The 22,030-nt window shown below is 36.1% G+C and overlaps 1 protein-coding gene across 2 annotated transcripts in view; it reads right to left on the bottom strand.

Annotated features, from left to right (window-relative positions):
* USP45 (ubiquitin specific peptidase 45) overlaps nucleotides 1–22,030 on the bottom strand; it is a 69,436-nt gene that overhangs the window by 11,508 nt on the left and 35,898 nt on the right. Inside the window, exons 9-11 of one of the 2 annotated variants that reach the window (XM_021693423.2) lie at nucleotides 19,910–19,997; nucleotides 3,005–3,086; nucleotides 951–1,042 (exon numbers count right to left, since the gene is read on the bottom strand). In XM_021693423.2, coding sequence (XP_021549098.1) covers nucleotides 951–1,042; nucleotides 3,005–3,086; nucleotides 19,910–19,997 — 262 coding nt within the window. Of the gene's footprint in view, nucleotides 1–950; nucleotides 1,043–3,004; nucleotides 3,087–19,909; nucleotides 19,998–22,030 lie in introns of those variants that run through there. The other variant, XM_021693424.2, reaches the window with a different exon arrangement.

Genomic DNA, 22,030 nt, shown 5'->3' with positions numbered 1-22,030 from the left:
AACTGTGTTTAATAAAACCGATCAACTAAAGATATAAACATATTTTTGGTGAAATTGTGCCACAACATAAATCAAATAGAAGTAATAAAAAAAAAAAAAAAAAAAAACACCCAGAGCGCTTGACTGTGTTTTGTAGCTTCTTAGGTGAGCTCTGTTTAAAAAGATTCTCTCTAGCTTGTGAGACAGAAATCAACTTCTATGTTGAAAATACTAGAAATTTAAGTAATATCATGTTGATAAATACTGTGCTTCAACACGACAGGCTAGAAGGAGATGTAACATATAATCCTGATTTTATAAGACTAGAGAGAAAAGAAAGGTACTCGATAATCTGGGACAGGAAAATGGACATAAAGACTCTCCACTTTATGATTAAAATCTAACAGAAGTTTACATCTATCATACTCTAAGCCATACATTTTCAGAAATATTCCTTACCAAATAACTGAAAACCTATAAAAATGTTTATCTGTTTTAAGTTGTTGTTAAAGTACAGATGGCATTCAAAATAAAAATTATCATTACATTCAAAGATGAGTCTACTTTAAACAAAACTTCAACAAGTTATATAAATGTAAACTTTAAATAAAATGTGGTAGATCACCCTAAGTTATTAGAATCATATTTTAGGGCAATGCATAGTTATATGACACAGTTACTCCCTTCCCAGAAGTTTCTCTTCCATTTCAGTCCAAACAAGTACCTAACACACTGCAGCACACTAAAGGAGGCTAAAAGAACGTCACGGGTTTGTTGAGAGGAAAAAACACTTTAAAAATTATAAATTATGTTTTTCCTCTGGGAGTGAAGGATATATCTAACGACTTTTAAAATCTATTACGTAGTCATCTGTCACTAATAAAAATAAATGCTGATGATTATATGTGAAAGAAAACAACAAATGATGATTGTAATCTATTCCATGTTGAAGTGAATTCCAAAGCACCTACATTTGCACATTCTTCACACATGACTGTGCTAGTTAATTCACCAATAAAGATCCGATCTATGAAGTTCATTTTCACACCTTCTCTTCCATACGCTGTAAAAATAATACTTTTTAATGCAAAAAATATGTCAACCATCAACCTAACAATGTAACATGCTTTTTCTCTGTTGATTCAAAGGAAATCTGAGTAAGACAGATGTCCAATACATTTAATACATTTTATCGTATGATGTTATAATGTCTTTCTCCTTTACAATTCTGTAGAGAAAATTTGATTATCAACTACAGTAGTCTCCAAGAAATAATGAACAGTTTTTAAACTTGAGGCAAAATAGGTAGACCAATAACCACTGTTCAGATCATACCTCAACTGCTCCCATTAAACCCTTTAAAGCCTCTGTACCTAACGTAGAGGTAGACAGAGGGATGAAAAAGATTATGCTTTTAGGGCTACAGATGCCTGGACCATAACTATGGAAACAACAGAGTAGTAAAAGACAAGTAAACATAGTAGAACGTAAAGAATTAATTTGGGCAATTAGTAACACTACATACACACACACACACACACACACATATGTGTGCGTTCAGTATAAAATGGTAAAATTATTGTGTTTGGGAAATATTTATAAATCAAAGAAAATCATGCCTGTGATTTGCTTCAAAATAATCAGGAGTTAGGAGAACATAGATAAAACATAATACACCATGAATTCAATGTAGTTTAAGAGGGGTGAGGAGTACACGAGGTTCTATCATACTATTCTCTCCATTTCAATAGATGTTTAAAACTTTCCACAGTAAATTATGACAAAAAATATCTATTAACAAACCTCACTCCTCTTTCAAACTTCTATCCTTTTTGGATCTCTAACTTCAAATTTTATACAAACAACATTTAAAGTCATTTCAAAACATTATTTGAAGTACTGAATGTCACAGCCAACTTATAGACATATCAATAAACATCTTTTAATATAATGATAACTATTTAGAAGTTACTAACGTAAACTAAGACGTTTCATTAAGAAAATTGTACAAGGGATTGAAAATAGAAAAGATTACACAAAACTGGAAGGAAAGAAAAACTGGGCAGTTATTCTAAACATACACTAGATGGCACTATCTCAAAACAAACAAACAAACAAAAAACCCCAAGCATACTTGAGAATCCACATTTTAAAACATCTTGAACCCTTCACATGAAACTAATGTAACATTGTGTGTCAACTATACTTTAATTAAAAAAAAAAATCTTGAACCTTTCACTGCATATAGTTTGGGCATGTACAATCACATATGTATATTTGTTTATGAATTATAGACATGTAGTGTGTATATATAATACCACAAATAAATAAAAGTTAGAAAAGAAAATAAATAAAATGCAAATAATATTTTAAACATTTAAAAATGATGACTTTGTACCAGCATCAGTTAATATCTGAAGACAAAATATTTAGGACAAGGTAAATCACTCATATCATGAGCTGTAAGCCCACACTTAAATACTGATAATTATAAATAATCAGCTTTGATTAGATAATCACTGGTTTTGCCTCATACTTTGGCTGATGAAGAGTCGACACTAGAAGTAAAGTAGACATGTATGTTTGATTTAGTACTCTCTCCAACCAATCTTTGGAACACTTAAGCATTCTGACTAGTTAAAACTGTGTAATATCCATAAATCCACTTATCCAAGCATAGGTCAACTGCAAAATGACACAATATGATGAAACGGAACTCCCAGCGAGGCTGCTGCTTTCCACAACCTTTCAAGTCTCCCTTAGGATACTTCACATTAGGGTTATCAGTGTCAGTCTGTATATTTGATACTAGTTTTAGTTTTTAAAGTTCACATGGACGCATTCTAACATTTTCTTGCTATGACCCAGTAGACTATCTTGGCAGCCACTGGAGTAAGTACACTCTCCTTTTAAGGCCACTACTTTTACAGAATTAGTTCACATAATGCTCAGTTCTTTTTCCCCCGAAAAGAAACGTACAATTTTCTTCTAGGAGAAAGTTTTAACAGTGAATGAATCAACATACCTTTGACTTTTTTTCTAGTATCATCATCAGCAGTTTTAGTAGTTGGGTTGTTAAATGCTTTTAGAATGCTAGCTTGTATTCTCTATAAAACAAATAAGAATTTTGTAAGAATCCATATTTGAATGTATTCTTATAGGTTTAGAGTAAGTTCTCCCTCTTTTCCCTCCTCTTCCATACTCTACCACTCTGTCCCTAAAATGATGTGTCATTTTAATCAGGGCAAAAAGTAACACAGAGACCATGTGGAATTTCTTATCTATTGAAGAAAAAATTTTACTATATAAGAAGCTATTAAACTGGTCACTATGATCTTCACCTAGATTATATATATTCCTATATGAGTAAAGTCCAGAACATCAAATAATTTCCACAGCAAGAAGAATATCCCAAATCTTGATCAGTTATCCTTTTATTTGAATTCAGTTGTCAATAATGATTACTAGTATTAAAGTCTTTAGCAGCTCTAAGGAAATGACAAGATCTATATGTTTCCATAGCTCTTTATGTTTCAGGAAAGATCCAATATCACAGAAAACTTTCAGAATGAAATAAAATCAGATTCCAAGAATAAAGACATTTGAGCTAATAAATTATCATCTTTTATACTAATTATGTCCCTCCTTAGTGGATGAATTTAATCTTCTCAAATTCACGTTTTTACAGTGCAGTGAGAGAAAAGCTTGTTAAAAAAAAAAAAAAACTTCTGGAGGATAATTAAGTAAAGTCTTAATCACAGGTTTTCATAGGTGAGACCGCTGTTTGACCTGGACTTCCTGAAAATGATACCTAATTCTGTTCTTAAAAAAATATTATATTAAAGAAAAATGAAACTCAAACTGCAGACTTGCCAGAGAATTATAAAAGTACTACATATCAGAATAGACACTTTCCACTGTTCAGAAAATTCACAGCCTTAAATATTTAAATCAATTGAATAGAATAAAAACAAATTAAGCAGCCACATCATAAATTTAGAAAAAGAATATCAAAGCTGAACGAAAGTAAATAACAAAACTCAACAAAAGAGTTAATGAAGACAAAAGTATATAAATTGAAGAGACTAATAAATGAATCAAAAGCTGATTTTTGAGTGGGGGATAAATAAACTTACTAGTCAATCTTAATCAAAGTAAGAATGAAAAGCATTAACATCACACCTAAGAAAAAGGAAACCACTAACAAAATTAAGGATATTTTAAGTAATCATGAGACTATTTTGCTCCACTCTCATGTAATTACATTTGAAAATTCAGAAAAAATCAGGTAATTTTCCAGGAAATGAGTTCCAGAAGAGAGAGAGTACCTTCCAGCTTTCATGGGGTAGGTGAATGGGCAGAAAGAGAAGAATGGTGTTACACGGTAACTCCGTACAAAAAGTTCCAAGCCCTAACTTTTCACAGAGGAATGCCACTAAACATATGTTCCAGAGCATAAAAAAGGGAAGCCTCCAAATTATTTTCATGAAGCATAATATTGGTATCAAAGCTGACAGAGAACATATACAACACACACCAACATCACGTATGAAAAAAATTCTAAATAAAATAGAGAAGCACATTAAAATAATACACTATCATTAAGACTTTTTTGTTCTAGTAATGCAGGGATATTAGGAAATCTATTCATACAAGCCATCATATTAATAGATATAAGAAGCAAAACATTATTTAAGATTAAATCCCTTGATTTATTACTATTATTTAGGACTGTATTAGTGTTCTAGTCAATGCATTTGATAGAAAAATAAATCTCAGCATATAAAAATTATAAAAGAGATAAAATTATTTGCAGATGATATGACTTTTTACTTGGAAAAGCCAAAAGAACAAACTGAAATGAAAAACTACTATAAATAATAAAAGAATTTGATATGGGGTATATAAATATAATGAAGTCAATAGCCTTCACACAGACAAACAAAAACCAGTTAGAAGCAATGGAAGAAAATGCCCCACTTATAATAACAACTAAAAAGATAAAATAACAAATAAACTTAAGGGTTGTGTAAGATCTAAATGAGGAAAACTTAAAAACACTACTGAAAGACACAAAAGAAAACTTGATCAAATGGAAAGACACACCATGTTCTTCAACGGGTCCTAAATAAACATTTCAATCTTGCCCCCTAAATTTATGAATTTAACATAATTCCAGTAAAAATAGCAATAGGTTTTTTTTTTTTGTTTTTAAAGATTTTATTAATTATTTGACAGAGAGAGACACAGTGAGAGAGGGAACACAAGCAGGGTGAGTAGGAGAGGGAGAAGCAGGCTTCCCTGCGGTGCAGGGAGCCCGATGTGGGGCTCGATCCCAGGACCCTGGGATCACGACCTGAGCCGAAGGCAGACGCCCAACGACTGAGCCACCCAGGCGCCCCCTTTTTTTTTTTTTAATGTGAGAGATTGAAGGGGGAGATTAGTCCTAAACTAGATATGGAGGAATAAATAAGAATAGCAATGAAAAATCGGTGGGGGGGAACAGGAAGTGTAGTGACAAATGACTGGTCCCACTAGATTTATTAAAATGCATTAAAAAATGGGCAGAGGGGGCACCTGGGTGGCTCAGATGGTTAAGCGTCTGCCTTCGGCTCAGGTCATGATCCTGGAGTCCCGGGATCGAGTCCCGCATCGGGCTCCCTGCTTGGCGGGGAGTCTGCTTCTCCTCCCTCTGACCCTCCTCCCTCTCCTGCTCTCTGTCTCTCGTTCTCTCTCTCTCAAATAAATAAGTAAAATCTTTAAAAAAAAAAAAAAAAAAAAAAATGGGCAGAGGACCTGAAGAGACGTTTTTCCAAAGAAGCCATACAGATGGTAGACAGACACATAAAAAGATGTTCAATATCAGTAGTCATCAGGGAAATACAAATCAAACCTGCCACGAGATATTACCTCACACCAGTCAGATATTTGGCTAATATCAAAAAGACAAGAAATAACAAGTGTTGGTAAGGATGTGGAGAAAAAGGAATCCTTGTGCACTGTTGGTGGAAACATAAGTTTAGTGCAGCCACTGTAGAAAACAGTATGGAGATTCCTCAAAAAATTAAAAATAGAAATACCACATGATCCAGTAGTTCCACTAGTGGGTATTTTTTTAAAGATTTATTTATTTACTTACTTATTTGAGAGAGAGATAGCAAGAGAGAGTATGAGCAGAGAGAGAGAGAAGCAGGCTCCCCGCGAGCAGGGAGCCCGATGTGGGGCTCGATCCCAGGACCCTGGGATCATGACCTGAGCCGAAGGCAGATGCTTAACTGACTGAGCTACCCAGGTGCCCCTCACTAGTGGGTATTTACCCAAAGAAAACAAAAACACTAATTTGAAAAGATATATGCACCCCTAGGTTTACTGTAGTGTTATTTACAATAGACAAGATATGGAAGCAGCCACGTGTCCATCAATAGATGAATGAATAAAGAAAATGTTCTAATGGAACATACAATGCAATAATTACTTGGCCATAAAAAAGAATGAAATCTTGCCACTTGCAAAAACATGAAGGAACCTGAAGGGTATTATGATAAATGAGATAAGTCAGACAGAAAATGATAAATACCATAAGATCTCACTTATATGTGGAATCTGGTACAGCACTCTGGAAAACAGTATGGAGGTTCCTCAAGAAGTTAAAAATAGAGCTACCCTACGACCCAGCAATTGCACTACTGGGTATTCACCCCAAAGATACAGATGTAATGAAAAGAAGGGGCACATGCACCCCAATGTTCATAGCAGCAATGTCCACAATAGCCAAACTGTGGAAGGAGCGAGATGTCCCTCAACAGATGAATGGATAAAGAAGATGCGGTCCATATATACAATGGAATATTACTCAGCCATCAGAAAGGATGAATACCCAACTTCTACATCAACATGGATGGGACTGGAGGGTATTATGCTGAGTGAAATAAGTCAGAGAAAGACAATTATATGGTTTCATTTATATGTAGAATATAAGGAATAGCATGGAGGATCATAGGGACAGGGAGGAAAATCTGAATGGGAAGAAATCAGAGAGGGAGACAAACTATGAGAGACTCCTGACCCTGGAAACAAAGTGAGCGTTGTGGAAAGGGAGGTGGGTGGGGGAAAAGGGGAAATTGGGTGAGGGGCATTAAGGAGGGCACATGATGTAATGAGCACTGGGTGTTGTATGCAACTAATGAATCATTGAACACTACATCAAAAACTAGTGATGTACTATATGTTGGCTAATTGAATTTAAATTAAAAAACTTCAGTGCCTTCATCATATTAATTTAAAAAAAAGATTTCACTTATATGTGGAATCTAAAAAACAAAATGAACAAACAAACAGATTCTTAAATTCAGAGAACAAACTGGTGGTTGCCAGAGGGGAGGGAGTAAGAGGATGGGCAAAATAGATAAAGAGGATTAAGAGGTACAAACTTCCAGTTATAAAATAAATAAGTCATGGAAATGAAAACTACAGCATAGGGAATATACTCAATAATATTGTAATAATGTTGTATAGTGACAGATGGTGACTATACTTATGGTGAGCACTGAGTAATGTATACAACTGCCAAATCAATGTTGTACACCTGAAAGTAATATGTCAATTATACTTCAAAATATTAAAAATTGAGGAAAAAACAATAAAATGAATAAACAGACTGCAGCATAAAAAAAGAGAGAGGGAAAGAGAGATGCAATTCTGGAATGTGCTCTATAGACTCTTTGCCCTTGGAAAGGATAGAGTGGAGTAAGATGATAAAGACGATGATGTTAGATTTTTTTTTTAGTCCTTTTCAAAGGGAAGAAAGTGTATCAAGAAGGAGGTCCCACCAGCCATTAATGAAGAGATTTCATATGTAGAGAAAGTCTGTGACTGATGCATGAAAGGAAGAGAAAATATGCCAAAGTTTCCTTTGCAAGTTACTATTCCAAACAGAGAATAACAGAGCTTAAGGCAAAATAGGTAATATGGAGATCTAGACTTTCATTTTGAAATTAATAAAATGTGGTTGATTATATAAAGAAAAATGCATTTAAACCTTCATAATTTAAAGTATGATCCTAATAATCAAAAAGATAAGCAAACAGAATCAAGGGCAAGTTGAGAAATAAGCCCAAATACATATGAAAAATTAGTATAATTAGGGTGTTACCAACTTAGCGGGAAAAGCATACTATACAGTGTGGATAACCGTAGGATAGTCAAATGGGAAAAAAGGAAATATTCTGGGAACAGGATAAACCTCAATAGATCAAGATTTAAATCTAAAAATGAATTATAAAGTACTAGGAGAAAACATGGGGAAATTCTTTTATAACCTAGGAGTGGGAATGCCTTTTTTAACCATGACTCAATATCCAGACGGCTTTTAAAATAAAAGACTGTTAAATTCAAAACCAAAAAATTTTTAAACTTTTTTACCTAAAAAAAAAAATGCTGCCAAATTATAAGCAAAATCAAGACACAAATGACAAACTTGGAAATATATTCTCTCCCTAGTATACAAAAAGCTTTTAGAAATCAGCAAAGGATCAGAACTCAGCAGAAAAAGGGGTAAAAAATAGGAACAGAGGAAAAGATATTCAGCTTCATTCAAGGAGAAATGTATACTAAAACCACCCTGAGATGCATTTTTCTACCCAGCTGATTGGTAAAAATTAGAAAGTTTGACAAAACAGTCTTTTGGTGGTGCTGTGGGGAAAGAGACTCCCTTACATGGCATGTAGCTAACAGAAGTGAAAATTGTATGCCTATGGAGGATATCAAAATTACAAATGGACAGATCATTTGATCCAGCAATCTCATTTCTATATGTATGCAGATATACTAACACACATGCAAAATAACACAAATACCTTATTCATCACAGCATTACGCATAAAAGCAAAAACACTGGAAACATACATATAAGGGAGAATCACTAAGACACTGGTTTGATATCTTCAGGTAAAAAAAAAAAGAGAGAGAGAGAAGCTTCCTATCTTCTGATATGAAAAGATTGTTACAATTAAGTGAAAAAAGACAAAACTGCAAAACTGCAGAAAGTGTTCATATAGTATATGCCACCTTCTGAATAAAGAAAGGAGAAAAATACACACACACACACACATACCACCACCACCACCACCACCACCACCACCACCACCACCACCACCAAAGGAGAGCATAAACAAGAAAGACAACATAGTTTACGGGCAACAGCAGGGCCAATGCATGAGAGAGGCAAGAGAATTCCCAGAAGCACAGTTAGTGGGAACTCCAGAACGACACCTGTACATCCAATGTGGGAGGCAACCAACCCATACTGAAGCAGTGAGACCAGGAGACAGACACACTGTCAACACTAAGATCCCCTCTGCTACTGTACCATGTTTTAAATCTGAGAACAGAATATATGGGGAATGAGCTGCTACTGTCCTTATTCTCCCCATGCTCTGCTGTGGATCAGCAGAGTATACACATTACCTAACCCAAAGTCGTTCTGCTCTGACCTATTCCTGAGAGCAAAGAGGTGGGTCATGATGAACTCAGAAGCAGAAAATACAGAGCAGCCTTTAACGTTTTTGGACCAGAGAGCTAGCACCTGGTCTCTCCTATAACTCTGTCAGTTGCTTGGAGAAGCATGGCTCAGAACACATTCATGACCTTGCCCACTGACTTCCCCCAGAAAGAACTCTTAGAAATTCTGGGACGCCAAAGCCAAACTATGTTCCAGAGATTCTCTCAGTCCCTCTTCTTTTGGGAGCCTTCATCCAATAATGACAATAGGTTTGTGCTTGCTAACCAGTTATGCAAAACTAAACAATCTAATTGTTTAAGCATACACAGATCGCTCTCAAAACTATAAGACAATGAAATGATTACTGTAAAAGTAAAAAAAAAGTCGTTCCCTCTGATGAGGAACACATGTTTGAAAAGAAAGAACAGGTGGCTTATATGGCACTAAAACATTCTATTTTTTTTAACTCTGGGTGTGATGGTGAGGAAGGTTTCTAGTGGTAAATGACTTTTCTTTATATTACGCTTTAAACTGTATATATATCTGCATACATTCTTCTGTATATAGGATGCATTTCATGGTAAGTGTCTGATACCTTCCCCCAATAATTGTGAAACTGAGTTTCATTTATTAACCGGCCTAAGATCAGCACATTATATTTCCTAGAACTGCTCACTATTCTCTTCAAGTATATTTTGAAAGTTGATGCAAGATTCAAAAACTTAAATATATACAAAGTAGGGTATAAAAGTAAACATACAGCAATCTGTGCCATGTCATACTATCTTGAAATATATGTGAAGAAAATCAAAATCATAAAATATGTCCCAAAAGCTATTAAATAGTGAAATAATCTCCAATTCAGACACAATAAATTTGAAAACTGATATAATTCAGATACTGTCTGAGCTAAAGCTGACTTTTATACCTTTAAAAAAGAACTGATTGAATGAAAATAAATTAGAATGGTATGAATTCCATGCAGGAGAATGGACTTAAATAAAGATTCCAATAAATACCATATTCACCTGTAAATATTTAGTATAACTGTAAAAAGTCTCTCCAGCCAGAAAAGATAAAGAACTCTAAACCAAGTTATAAGTCTATAAATTTATTTTACAATTTGAATATTTTACTAATTCAAACATGACTTTCAATATGATTTAACGAGTCTTTGCCATTTTCAGAAATGTAAACTATAATATCAAACTCTTAAAAAGGAATAAAAACAATGGAGTTGTTTAAATTATTAACTTTTAAACTATTAGACATTTGCTTTTTTATTGTATCTTAGCCACAAATTTATATTCTCTAAACTGTTAAAGGAGTTAATTAATAGGTAATTCATCAAGTTGAATAAAATAAATGAGTTTAGGTCTATCTACAGCTTCTCATTGTTGAGAGTCATGCTTTGAACCATTTAAGTTAAAAAAAAAAAAAGAGACACGCGGCACACACACACATGCGACACACACACACACACACACACACACACACTCACTCACTCACTCACTCACTCACTCACTCACTCACTCACTCTTTGGCCAGGAAGCTGCTAACAACCGCAGCACATTAATCAATTAGCAGTGTCAAGGTTCAACTATTTCAAATCTCCACCATAAACTTCTTTCAAAAATAAGAATACATAACACTCATGGCTTAACAGTCAGCTGAGACAGTCTGCCTTTAAAATAGTCCTAACCAATAATGTATCAGTGATGTATCTTTGGAAATAAAATTGTAGTATTGTTAATTTGGTGAGAGCTCAAATTAAAAGCAAGATAGTGAAGAAGCACATACCTTGTAAGCTGAAAAGACTGCCTGTAAAAGAAGTTCTTACAGTAAATTTGATTTTATTTTGTCCACGAAAAATGTACAATTTTTGCACAAATGATCCCTTTAGCACTCTATTTGGCAAGAGCATGGTATAGCCCTCAACTTTACAGTTATCAGAAAAAAACTTCAATGAAACATTATAAAATGGGGTCAGTAGTTTTTAATCATTACGACAAGATTCTGGTGGCAGACATAACGCTGGAGCCTTTCTTCAATCAAAACACACATGGCAGTGACAAACTACAACGGCAGCACGGTTACCAGCTGTGGGGTTCCCAGGCCAGACAATGCAGCTCCTGCATGGGGACTCACTGTAACTGACTGCACCACTGTCCTTGCTTACGAGACTGAATAAATCCACGGACTTGACATTTTAATTTTGCCACACCGTCTAAAGCCCTCAAATAGGGGAAGATTAAGAGCTTTCAAAAAGCCATGCTTCCCCCTGTACTGCCTGAGTTTTTAAGACACTGTGAATCTTAATGCACCATTATGACAAAACAATAATTTAATTGTAACAAAGAATGCCATCAAGTAAAATAGGGGAAAAAATAATAGAAACAGATTTTATAGTTTTATCTTAATATTGACAGAGAAAAACAATGTAGAGAGGTAATTTTTAATTCCATCTATAATGATACAGGACCATGTAGTAAACATATTCTTACAAACCATAGTGGAAAAACAATCATTCTAGAAATTGATAGTCTGAATTAATCTTAAACTAACTCCTATGTCGTCTGTAGGCTCAGAAGCATCAATACACATTTATCATCTAAGATACAGGTTTTGTTATATCTCTCCCCAACTTGCTGCCTTGTAAATCCCTTAACTGATTTTTTAAAACAAATTACAGGTAAAACATAATGTAGTATTATCCTGTCAATTTATCAGTTCATTCAAATTATAACATATTCAAAATAATTGCAAATCCCCAAGAAACTAGGTAGTATAACTTATTTAAGAAACTGCTTTTTTCCAATTCAAATTCTCAACAGATATTGTCCATTTAAAATTAAGTACAGAAAACTTATTCAACACACATTCACCAGGCACCTACTATGTGCAAGGCACATGGGATACAGAGAGTCATTCCATGAGATTACAATCTAAGAGAGGTGATAAAAACATAACTTTAAATAGAAGATGATAGGGTTCATAATTGAAATATATAGAGTATACCCAGGAGGGAAAGATCCAGGAGGGAAAATGGCAGTGGAGTACGAGGATCCTAGGCTCCCTTTGTCCCATGAATACAACTAGATAATTACCAATCATCCTAAATACCCCAGAAATCAACCGGAAGACTGGCAGAACAAACCCCACAACTAAAGTTAGAGAAGAGGACACACTGAAGAAGTTAGGAAGTGCAGAGACCTGGTTTGGGAGAGAAACAGCTCATGGCCACTGAAGTGGGGAGGTAACTGCAGTCCTGGAGAAGGGTGAGAGACTAGTGCACAGGGGAGTACAAAGAGAAAATGACTCCTGGGTGCCTGGGTGGCTCAGTTGGTTAAGTGACTGCCTTCAGCTCAGGTCATGATCCTGGAGTCCCAGGATCTAGTCTCGCATCAGGTTCCCTGCTCAGCGGAGAGTCTGCTCCTCCTTCTGACTCTCCCCCCTCTCATGTGCTCTCTCACTCTCTCTCTCTCAAATAAATAAAATCTTAAAAAAAAAAAAAGAAAATGAATCCCCATAGCAACTGGCTTGGAAAGCAAGAGGGCCCAAATTTTGTGTTCTGGCAACCAACAGGGCTTAAAACCTGGAGTTTTAAAAGTCCAGAGGGTTTGGCTGGGATAGAACCCAGAGGTTACTGCACTGCTGTTGGAGAAAAGGCAGGCAAAGAGCACATGGGCATACAGTGTGTAAACAGTAATCTGAAGAGCACCTGAGGCACACAGTAGGGAGGTTATTTGCTCATCTTGGAGTGCATCCCAGAAAGACGGCATTCATGGAGAGACCCCTCTGGGAACAAAGGAACTGGTAGGCACCATTTTCCTCCCCGCCCCCCGTAGCATAAGCACAAGGCCACCTGCGGGAGCCACTCACTACCTAACTTTCTTACACCAACACTCACCGCCCACCCCCCCACCCCCACGGAACTGCCCTTCTAAATTCACATTTGCCTTAGTCCCAGGGTGGTGGGTCCCCTCCCCCAGACCAGCCCAACCCCCTGCCGACACCCCATCTCCCCACATGGGAATTTTGCAGGGCCTCAATTGTGGCAGCAGTGGCAACAGGTTTCAGCACAAACCAACCAGAGCACATCTAATTAAAACTCGCCACATTTGAGAGGCAAATGGCTCTCCAAATGGCTGGCTCAGTTGGAAGGACATGTGACTCTTGATCTTGGAATTGAGTTCTCTATACACGCTGGGTGTAGAGATTACTTAAACAAAACAAAACAAAACAAATCTTGCCACATTCAGACCAGGGACCAGACACTGCCCACAACAGACACGGAGCGTATCTGCAGATGACTGGCCTGAGGGATAAAATGGCCAGGACATAACAGTAGATGGCACACAGCACACGCTGGAGACACTCCCTGAAGTGCCAGGCCCTAGGTAATGGGACATTATATGACAGGCACTACAGGACCTCCTCATAAGGCTGTTACCCTCAAGAACAGGACACAGAGTTTTGTTTTGTTTTTTTTTTTAAGATTTTATTTATTTATTTGACAGAGAGAGGCACAGCAAGAGAGGGAACACAAGAAGCAGGGGGAGTGGGAGAGGGAGAAGCAGGCTTCCTGTGGAGCATGGAGCCTCAATGCAGGGCTCGATCCCAGGACCCTGGGACCGCGACCTGAGCCGAAGGCAGGCGCTTAACGACTGAGCCACCCAGGTGCTCCCAGAGCTGACCTTCTTAACACTCAGAAACAGGCACAGGGACTTAGATAAAATGAGAAGACAGAGAAGTTTGTCCCAAATGAAAGAACAGGACAAGGCCATGGCCAGAGATCTAATTGAAACAAATAAGAGTAACATGCCTGATGGAGTATTTAAAGCAATGATCATAAGGGCATTCACGGGACTTGAGTAAGGAGTAGAAGACACCAGTAAGATGTTAACACAGAGATTAAAAAGAGCCAATCAGAGATGAAGAGAGCAATAAATGAGATTAGAAACACACCTGATGCAACAAACAGCAGGCTGGAAAAATCAGAGGAACGAATTAATGACCTAGAAGATAAAATAATGGAAACTAATCAAGCTGAACAAAAGAGAGAAGAATTATACAACACAAGAATAGACTTCGGGAGCTCTGACTCCATCTAACATAATAACATTCATTTTATAGGATCCCAGAAGAAGAAGAGAGAGAAAAGGGGGCAGAATATTTATGTGAAGAAATAATAGCTGAAAACTTCCCTACTCTGATGGAAACAGATAACCAGATTCAAGAGGCACATAGAAGGCCCAAGAAAATCAACAAAAGGAGATCCACACCAAGACATATTGTAATTAAACGGGCAAAATATAGTGATAAAGAAAAAAATGGAAAGGAGCAGGACAAAAAAAAGACAGTTACATACAAGGGAAACCCCATAAGGCTATTAGGGGATTTTTCAGCAGACATTTTCCAAGACATGATCCATTCAAAGCGCTGAATGGGAAAAATCTGCAGCCAAGAACACTGTTTCCAGCAAGGCTATCATTCAAAACAGGAGAGGAAAAAAAAAAGTTTCCTAGACAAACAAAAAAATAAAGGAGTTTCTGACCACTAAACCAGCCCTGTAGGAAATATTAAAGGGAACTCTTTGAATGGAAAGGAGAGACCAAAAGTGACAGTATGAAGGTAAGAAACACAAAAGCAGTAAAAATTAGTATTTCTGTAAAAAAAAAAATCAGTCAAGGAGCTCACAAAATAAAAAGATATAAAATATGGTATCATCGGGCGCCTGGGTGGCTCAGTTGGTTAAGCGACTGCCTTCGGCTCAGGTCATGATCCTGGAGTCCCAGGATCGAGTCCCGCATCGGGCTCCCTGCTCGGCAGGGAGTCTGCTTCTCCGTCTGCCCCTCCCCCCCTCTCATGTGCTCTCTCTCATTCTCTCTCTGAAATAAATAAATAAAAATCTTTTAAAAAAATAAAATGAAATAAAATATGGTATCATATACCTAAAATGTGGGAAGGAGAAGAGTAATGAACGGGTTCAACTTAAATGACCATCAACTTCATATAGACTGCTACACGCAGAAGATGTTATATACGAACCTAATGGTAACCATAAGTCAAAAACCACTAAAAATATGCAAAGAATAAGGAGAAAGAAATCATATCACTAAATATATCACTAGAGAAATAGATCACTACCAAAAACCAGCAAACCATGAAAAAGAGAAAGACAAGAAAGGATCAGAGAAAATCTTCAGAAACAACTACAAAACAATACAATAGCAATAAATACATATCAATAATTACTTTGAATGTAAATAGACTAATCACTTCAAAAGACACAGAGTGACAGAATGGATTAAAAAAAAAAAAAAACAAGACCCATCCAAATGCTATCTATAGAGATTCATTTCAGATCTAAAGACACCTGCAGATTGAAGGTGAGGGATGGAGAAACATTTATCACCCATACAGATGTCAAAAGAAAGCCAGGGTAGCAATACTTATATCGGACAAAATAGAATCCAAAACAGAGACTAGAACAAAAGACAAAAAAGGACACTATATAATCATAAAGGGGACAATCCAACAAGAAGATATAATAATTGTAAATATTTATGCACCCACATGGGAGCACCCACATACATAAAAGAGTGTATAACAAACATAAAGGAACTAATCAATAATAATACAATAATGGTAGGGGACTTTAACACCCCCACTTACATCAATGGACAGATTATCTAAACAAAAAAATCAACAAGGAAACAATGGCTTTGGATGACACACTGGACCAGATGGACTTAACAGATATATGCAGAACATTCCATCCTAAATCAGCAGAATAGACATTCTTTTCAAGCACATATGGAACATTCTCCAGAACAGATCATATATTAGGCCACAAAACAAGCCAAAACAAACTCAAGAAGATCGAAGTCATACCATGCATCTTTTCTGACCACAATTCTATGAAACTAGAAATTAACCACAAGAAAAATCCGGAAAGACCACAAATACATGGAGGTCAAATAACATGCTACTAAACAATGAATGGGTCAACCAGTAAATAAAAGAAGAAATAAAAAAAAAAATACATAGAAACAAAAATAAAATCACCACAGTCCAAAACTTTTGGGATACAGCAAAAGCAGTTCTAAGAGTGAAGTTTATAGCAATATTTGCCTACCTCAAGAAGCCAAAAAAAATCTCAAATAAAAACCTAACCTTACACATAAGGAGCTAGAAAAAAGAACAACAAATAAAACCTAAAACCAACAGAAGGAAATAAATAATAAAGATTGGAGCATATATAAATGATAGAGAAACTAAAAAAACAATATAACAGCTCAGTGAAATTGGAGCTGGTTCTCTGGAAAAAAAAAAAAAAAATCAATTGATAAACCTCTAGCCAGACTTATCAAGAAAAAAAGAAAAGGACTCAAAATTACAAAGGAGAGAGGAGAAATAACATCACCACGGGCACCTGGGTGGCTCAGTCGTTAAGCGTCTGCCTTCGGCTCAGGTCATGATCCCAGGGTCCTGGGATCGAGCCCCGCATCGGGCTCCCTGCTCTGTGGGAAGCCTGATTCTCCCTCTCCACTCTCCCTGCTTGTGTTCCCTCTCTTGCTGTCTCTCTCTCTCTGTCAAATAAATAAATAAAATCTTTAAAAAAAAAGAGAGAGAAATAACATCACCACAAAAATACAAACAATTATAGAAGACTAGTATGTAAAACTATATGCCAACAAATTGGACAACCTAGAAAAATAGATGAATTCCTAGAAACATAAAAACTATCAAAACTGAAACAGGAAGAAATAGAAAATTTGAACAGATAACCAGCAAAGAAATTGAATCAGTAATCAAAAGACTCCCAACAAACAAAAGTCTAGGACCAGATGGGTTCACAGGTGAACTGAACCAAACATTTAGAGTTAATATCTATTCTTTCCAAACTATCCCAAAAAAATAGAAAAGGAAGGAAAATTTCCAAATTCATTCTATGAAGCTAGCATTACCCTGATACCAAAACCAGATAAAGACACCATAAAAAAAGAGAACTACAGGCCAATACCTCTGATGAACATAGAAGCAAAAATCTTCAACAAAATACTAGCAAACCAAATCAACAACACGTTAAAAAAAAATCATTCATTGTGATCAAAAGGGATTTATTCCTGGATTGCAAGGGTGGTTCAATATTTGCAAATCAAGCAACATGATACATCACGTCAATAAGCAAAGGATAAGAACCATATGATTATTTCAATAGATGCAGAAAAAGCATCTGACAAAATACAACATCCATTCATGATAAAAACTCTCAACAAAGTAGGTTTAGAGGCGATATAACTCAGCATAATGAAGGCCATAATATGAAAAACCCACAGCTAATATCATCCCTAATGGGGAAAAATAGAGCTTTTCCCCGAGGTCAGGAACAAGACAGGATGTCCACTCTCACCAATTTTATTCAACTGAAGTTCTAGCCACAGTTATCAGACAACAAAAAGAAATGAAAGGCATCCAAATTGGTAAGGAAGCAGTCATTCACTATTTGCAGCCGACATGATACTATATATAGAAAATCTGAAAGACCCCACCAAAAAACTGCTAGAACTGATAAATGAATTGAGTAAAGTTGCAGGACACAAATCAGTATACAGAAATCTGTTGCATTTCTATACACCAATAATGAAGCAGAATAAAGAAAATAATTCCGGGGCACCTGGGTAGCTCAGTCACTTAAGTGACCAACTCAATTTCGGTTCAGGTCATGAAATCAGGGTCCTAGGATCAAGCCCCGTGTCAGGCTCACCGCTCAGCAGGGAGTCTGCTTCTCTCCTTCTCCCTCTGCCCTTCCCCCACCTCACACATGCACGTGCGAGCTTTCTCTCAAATAAATAAATCTTAAAAAAAAAAAAATCCCATGTATAATTCCATCAAAAATAAGATACTGAGGAATAAACCTAACCGAAATGGTGAAAGACCTATATTCTGAAAATTTTAACACACTGATGAAAGAAATTGAAGATGACACAAAGAAATGGAAAGACATTCCATCCTCATGGATTGGAAGAATAAATATTATTAAAATGTCTATACTACCCAAAGCAATCTACAGAACCCTAACTCTCTCTTCACTGAAAGCTAGACTACTACATTACAACTGAAGATTTAAAAAAAAAAAAAAAAAGAGGAAGGTCCACCTTGCGTAGTAACATGGTAACAGCTACCACAAGCATATGAGTACTTCATTTTCATATGGTTGCTTTACCACATATTAACATAGATTAAGAAGTATATTTACCTTGAATGGAAAACTGGATTTCACCTATTATGACAATTGTGATTGACAGGGACTGCCTGCAGTGCTAAGTTGAGAATGATTCTGAGGCTGAATCCAGACTCAGTAGAACTGTTATAAAAGATTAATAACGGGGGCACCTGGGTGGCTCAGTCGTTAAGCGTCTGCCTTCAGCTCAGGTCATGATCCCAGGGTCCTGGGATCGAGCCCTACATCAGGCTCCCTACTCTGCAGGAAGCCTACTTCTCACTCTCCCACTCCCCCTGCTTGTGTTCCCTCTCTTGCTGTCTCTCTCTCTGTCAAATAAAATCTTTAAAAAAAAAAAAAAAAAGATTAATAATGTCCGCTATGACTGAAAAAGGGAGAATGAAGGTATGTACTATGTACTTGACATCTTTACTATCTTGCATTTTCTCTGAAAAATTGTATGCCATTTGCAAGACCCCACCAAAAAAAGATGAATTTCACTCATTTAATATTAAAGTCACCTACCACCCAATCGATTAAGGGATAGGATTACAATGAACACTAGGGAAATCTATCCAGACCATGAGCCATTCCTTCCTTTCTCAGAAACATTCCCTGATCCAGGAGGCTAGAATCCTTCTTCCCTTGTTACAAATGACTGACCCCTGAGTGGATCCTAATCCAACATGGGGTAACAAAGTTTCTCTCTTGGGAATTCAGAATTAGGATTCACAAACAGCCAGTTTTGTTTTTATATATGCAGAACTGCAACATATGCAAAATATGGAGATCATGTGCTACCATTCAGAGAGAGAAGCACAGAAACAACTCAGTCTGTGGGGAGATGAATAAAGAAAATCTACAGAGCCAGAGAAACCAGGGAAATTAGGAGAATATTCTCTGGAATCCTGAGAACCTTCCTGTCCCTAGATTCTTAGATTCTCTTTTCTTTAAGCTAGCTTGAGTTGATTTTTTATTTATAGACAAAGGGTATTAACTAATAAAGGATAATAGGGTTGCAAAGACTAGGACAAAATATTCTTTTAGAAGAAGAGGCAAAAAAATATATAAAGGAATAAACAGAAAGGAAAAAAAAATCAAATTACTTCTTAACCTACATTAAAATGATGGTAGAAATTAATTCCTTCAGTTTTGTACCCTCCTCTTAAAGAGTATATGTGATAAACTTAACAAAACCTGACCTTTGTTTCTTCTGTCCTCACTGCATCCAGCAAATAATGCAGAAGCTCCTGACTGTCCTGTTGCTGGAAACTTTTAAATCGGGGGGCCCTATGATTTAAAAACAAAACAGGAAAGAAAAAAAGATCATTTCATCAACAATATATTACTACCATCTAAAATCATTTTTACATAGCATATAGTCAAAGATTCAATTTAGTCCTTTTCCTACTAAGTAGAAAGACCAGATATGGTCACTGTTCCAATTAGGATGAGATCTTAAGTACACAGAGAATAATATGGCTATCATTTATCAAGCAACTACTACATGCAAGCACAGTACATATGTTAAGCTTTACATATGTCAAGTCATAAAATCCTCAAACAAGCTTGGGATGCCCTATTTTCTCCAGCTTATATACAAAGGCTTAGAGGGATTATTTACAGAATTTGCAATTTCACATAGCAAGCAAAAAAACAGTATTCAAACCCAAGCCACCTTGATCTATTATCTTCCTACCTTGAATAGCCAAAAGAAAAACAAGAGGTTATTTATATTAAAATAAAGAACTATAAACTGATATCTCTGTGAATGTATTTATTTTAAGGATTTAACAATTAGATTTCCTTGTAATATATTAAAGGATCACGTGCTATTCATGGAGACTTCAACAGAGCAAATATTTAGGTGATTTCAGTATTAAAAAGTAGTATTTTCTGCAATAAACTCCAATACTAAAATGAGCATTTTGCCTTAAATGAAAATAAGTACTAAATTTAGATAGTGCTCTAAGACGAAGAAAGAATTTTGTCTAAGGAATATAAAAGAGTAAGAATATGTTATGGTAGTACAAGTTCACAATGGTCTCATTAAGATATGTGCAACATATCTCATTTGATATGCACAGCAGTGCTGTTAAGAAATTCATAATTAATATGAACTCTGTTTTACACTTGAGAAAACTGAAGAACAAGCTAGGTGCCACTGACATAAATCCAGGTCTTTTGATTCTTAAGTCCAGTACTTTAAGCATTATTTCTCATCTCATAATAAATATTCACCCCAGTAATGCACTACTGTGAGTCCCTGGTGCTAAAAAACTATCTGAAATAGTAGTGAATCTAGCCTATAACAGGAGTCATAATTTCAGTTACTCACTCTTGTTAAGAAGTAGCAAAAGCAATAGGATGTTGAGAAGACTCTGATTTACTCCCCTTGTGGGCTTCCCTTTCCACATGTGATAGATATGGTTCACCTTCTAGATCAGAGGTGAGGACAGAAACCAAGATGGACACAAATCCCAACCCTATTTGGGTTTCCATGTCTGGAATCCATATAAGGCTGAAACTGGATGACATGACACTTGTGCTGGAGGCATCAAGGAAGGCCAATGAAATGGAAGAAGACTGCAAGGGGAAACCAGGGAATCCTTCAGAGATCCTCATCTGCCAGGTGGCAGGTAGGAGGACCAGTCTATGGCTTTCAAAGGAGATGCACAGAATGGAAATTGTTCCCGAACAAAGGAGAAACTGTCTCTACCATGTCCCTGCCTATATCTTCATCTTAACTATGCACAATGCAGTACTGCCTTCTCAACCACTCAAGAAAATTTAATAAACCTAGATTTTTTTCTTTCTTCTTCTACCTAGGACTGGGTAAAAAATTCTATGATGACTTACAGAATCTCTAATGGAGCCTATCTGATCTACCAATACCAAAGAGACCTTCAAACTTGAAGAGAAAAATCAACAAACATATGAAGAGATTCATGTATTCAAAATGAGGAGAACATGAAATATAAACAGGAAATGTACCATAGTAAAAGTGTTACTGTGGGAAAGAGGAGAAAACTTAAAAATCTCAAGTTGTAAGAGGAAAATGTATGCATACTCATAAAACAGGAATAGATTATCAAGAAAAAGAAATTCAGAACAAGAGAGAATTCGTGGAGATGTCTTGTGGATGAAGATGAATCAGTCTGTTGCTAATCCAAAAACTCTCTCTACTCCAGGCATATTGACAAAATATAAAAAGAGAAAACAAAAATATATATACGTCAAAACTTACCCAATGGTATACTTTAAATATGTACAGCTTACTGCATGTCAAATATACTTTACTAAAGCTATTCAGAATATCCATT

This window comes from Neomonachus schauinslandi, chromosome 8 (assembly GCF_002201575.2).
Source record: "Neomonachus schauinslandi chromosome 8, ASM220157v2, whole genome shotgun sequence".
Taxonomy (NCBI): Eukaryota; Metazoa; Chordata; class Mammalia; order Carnivora; family Phocidae; genus Neomonachus; species Neomonachus schauinslandi.
The sequence above is the reverse complement of the archived record's forward strand: the minus strand, read 5'-3'. Positions and strand labels throughout refer to the sequence as shown.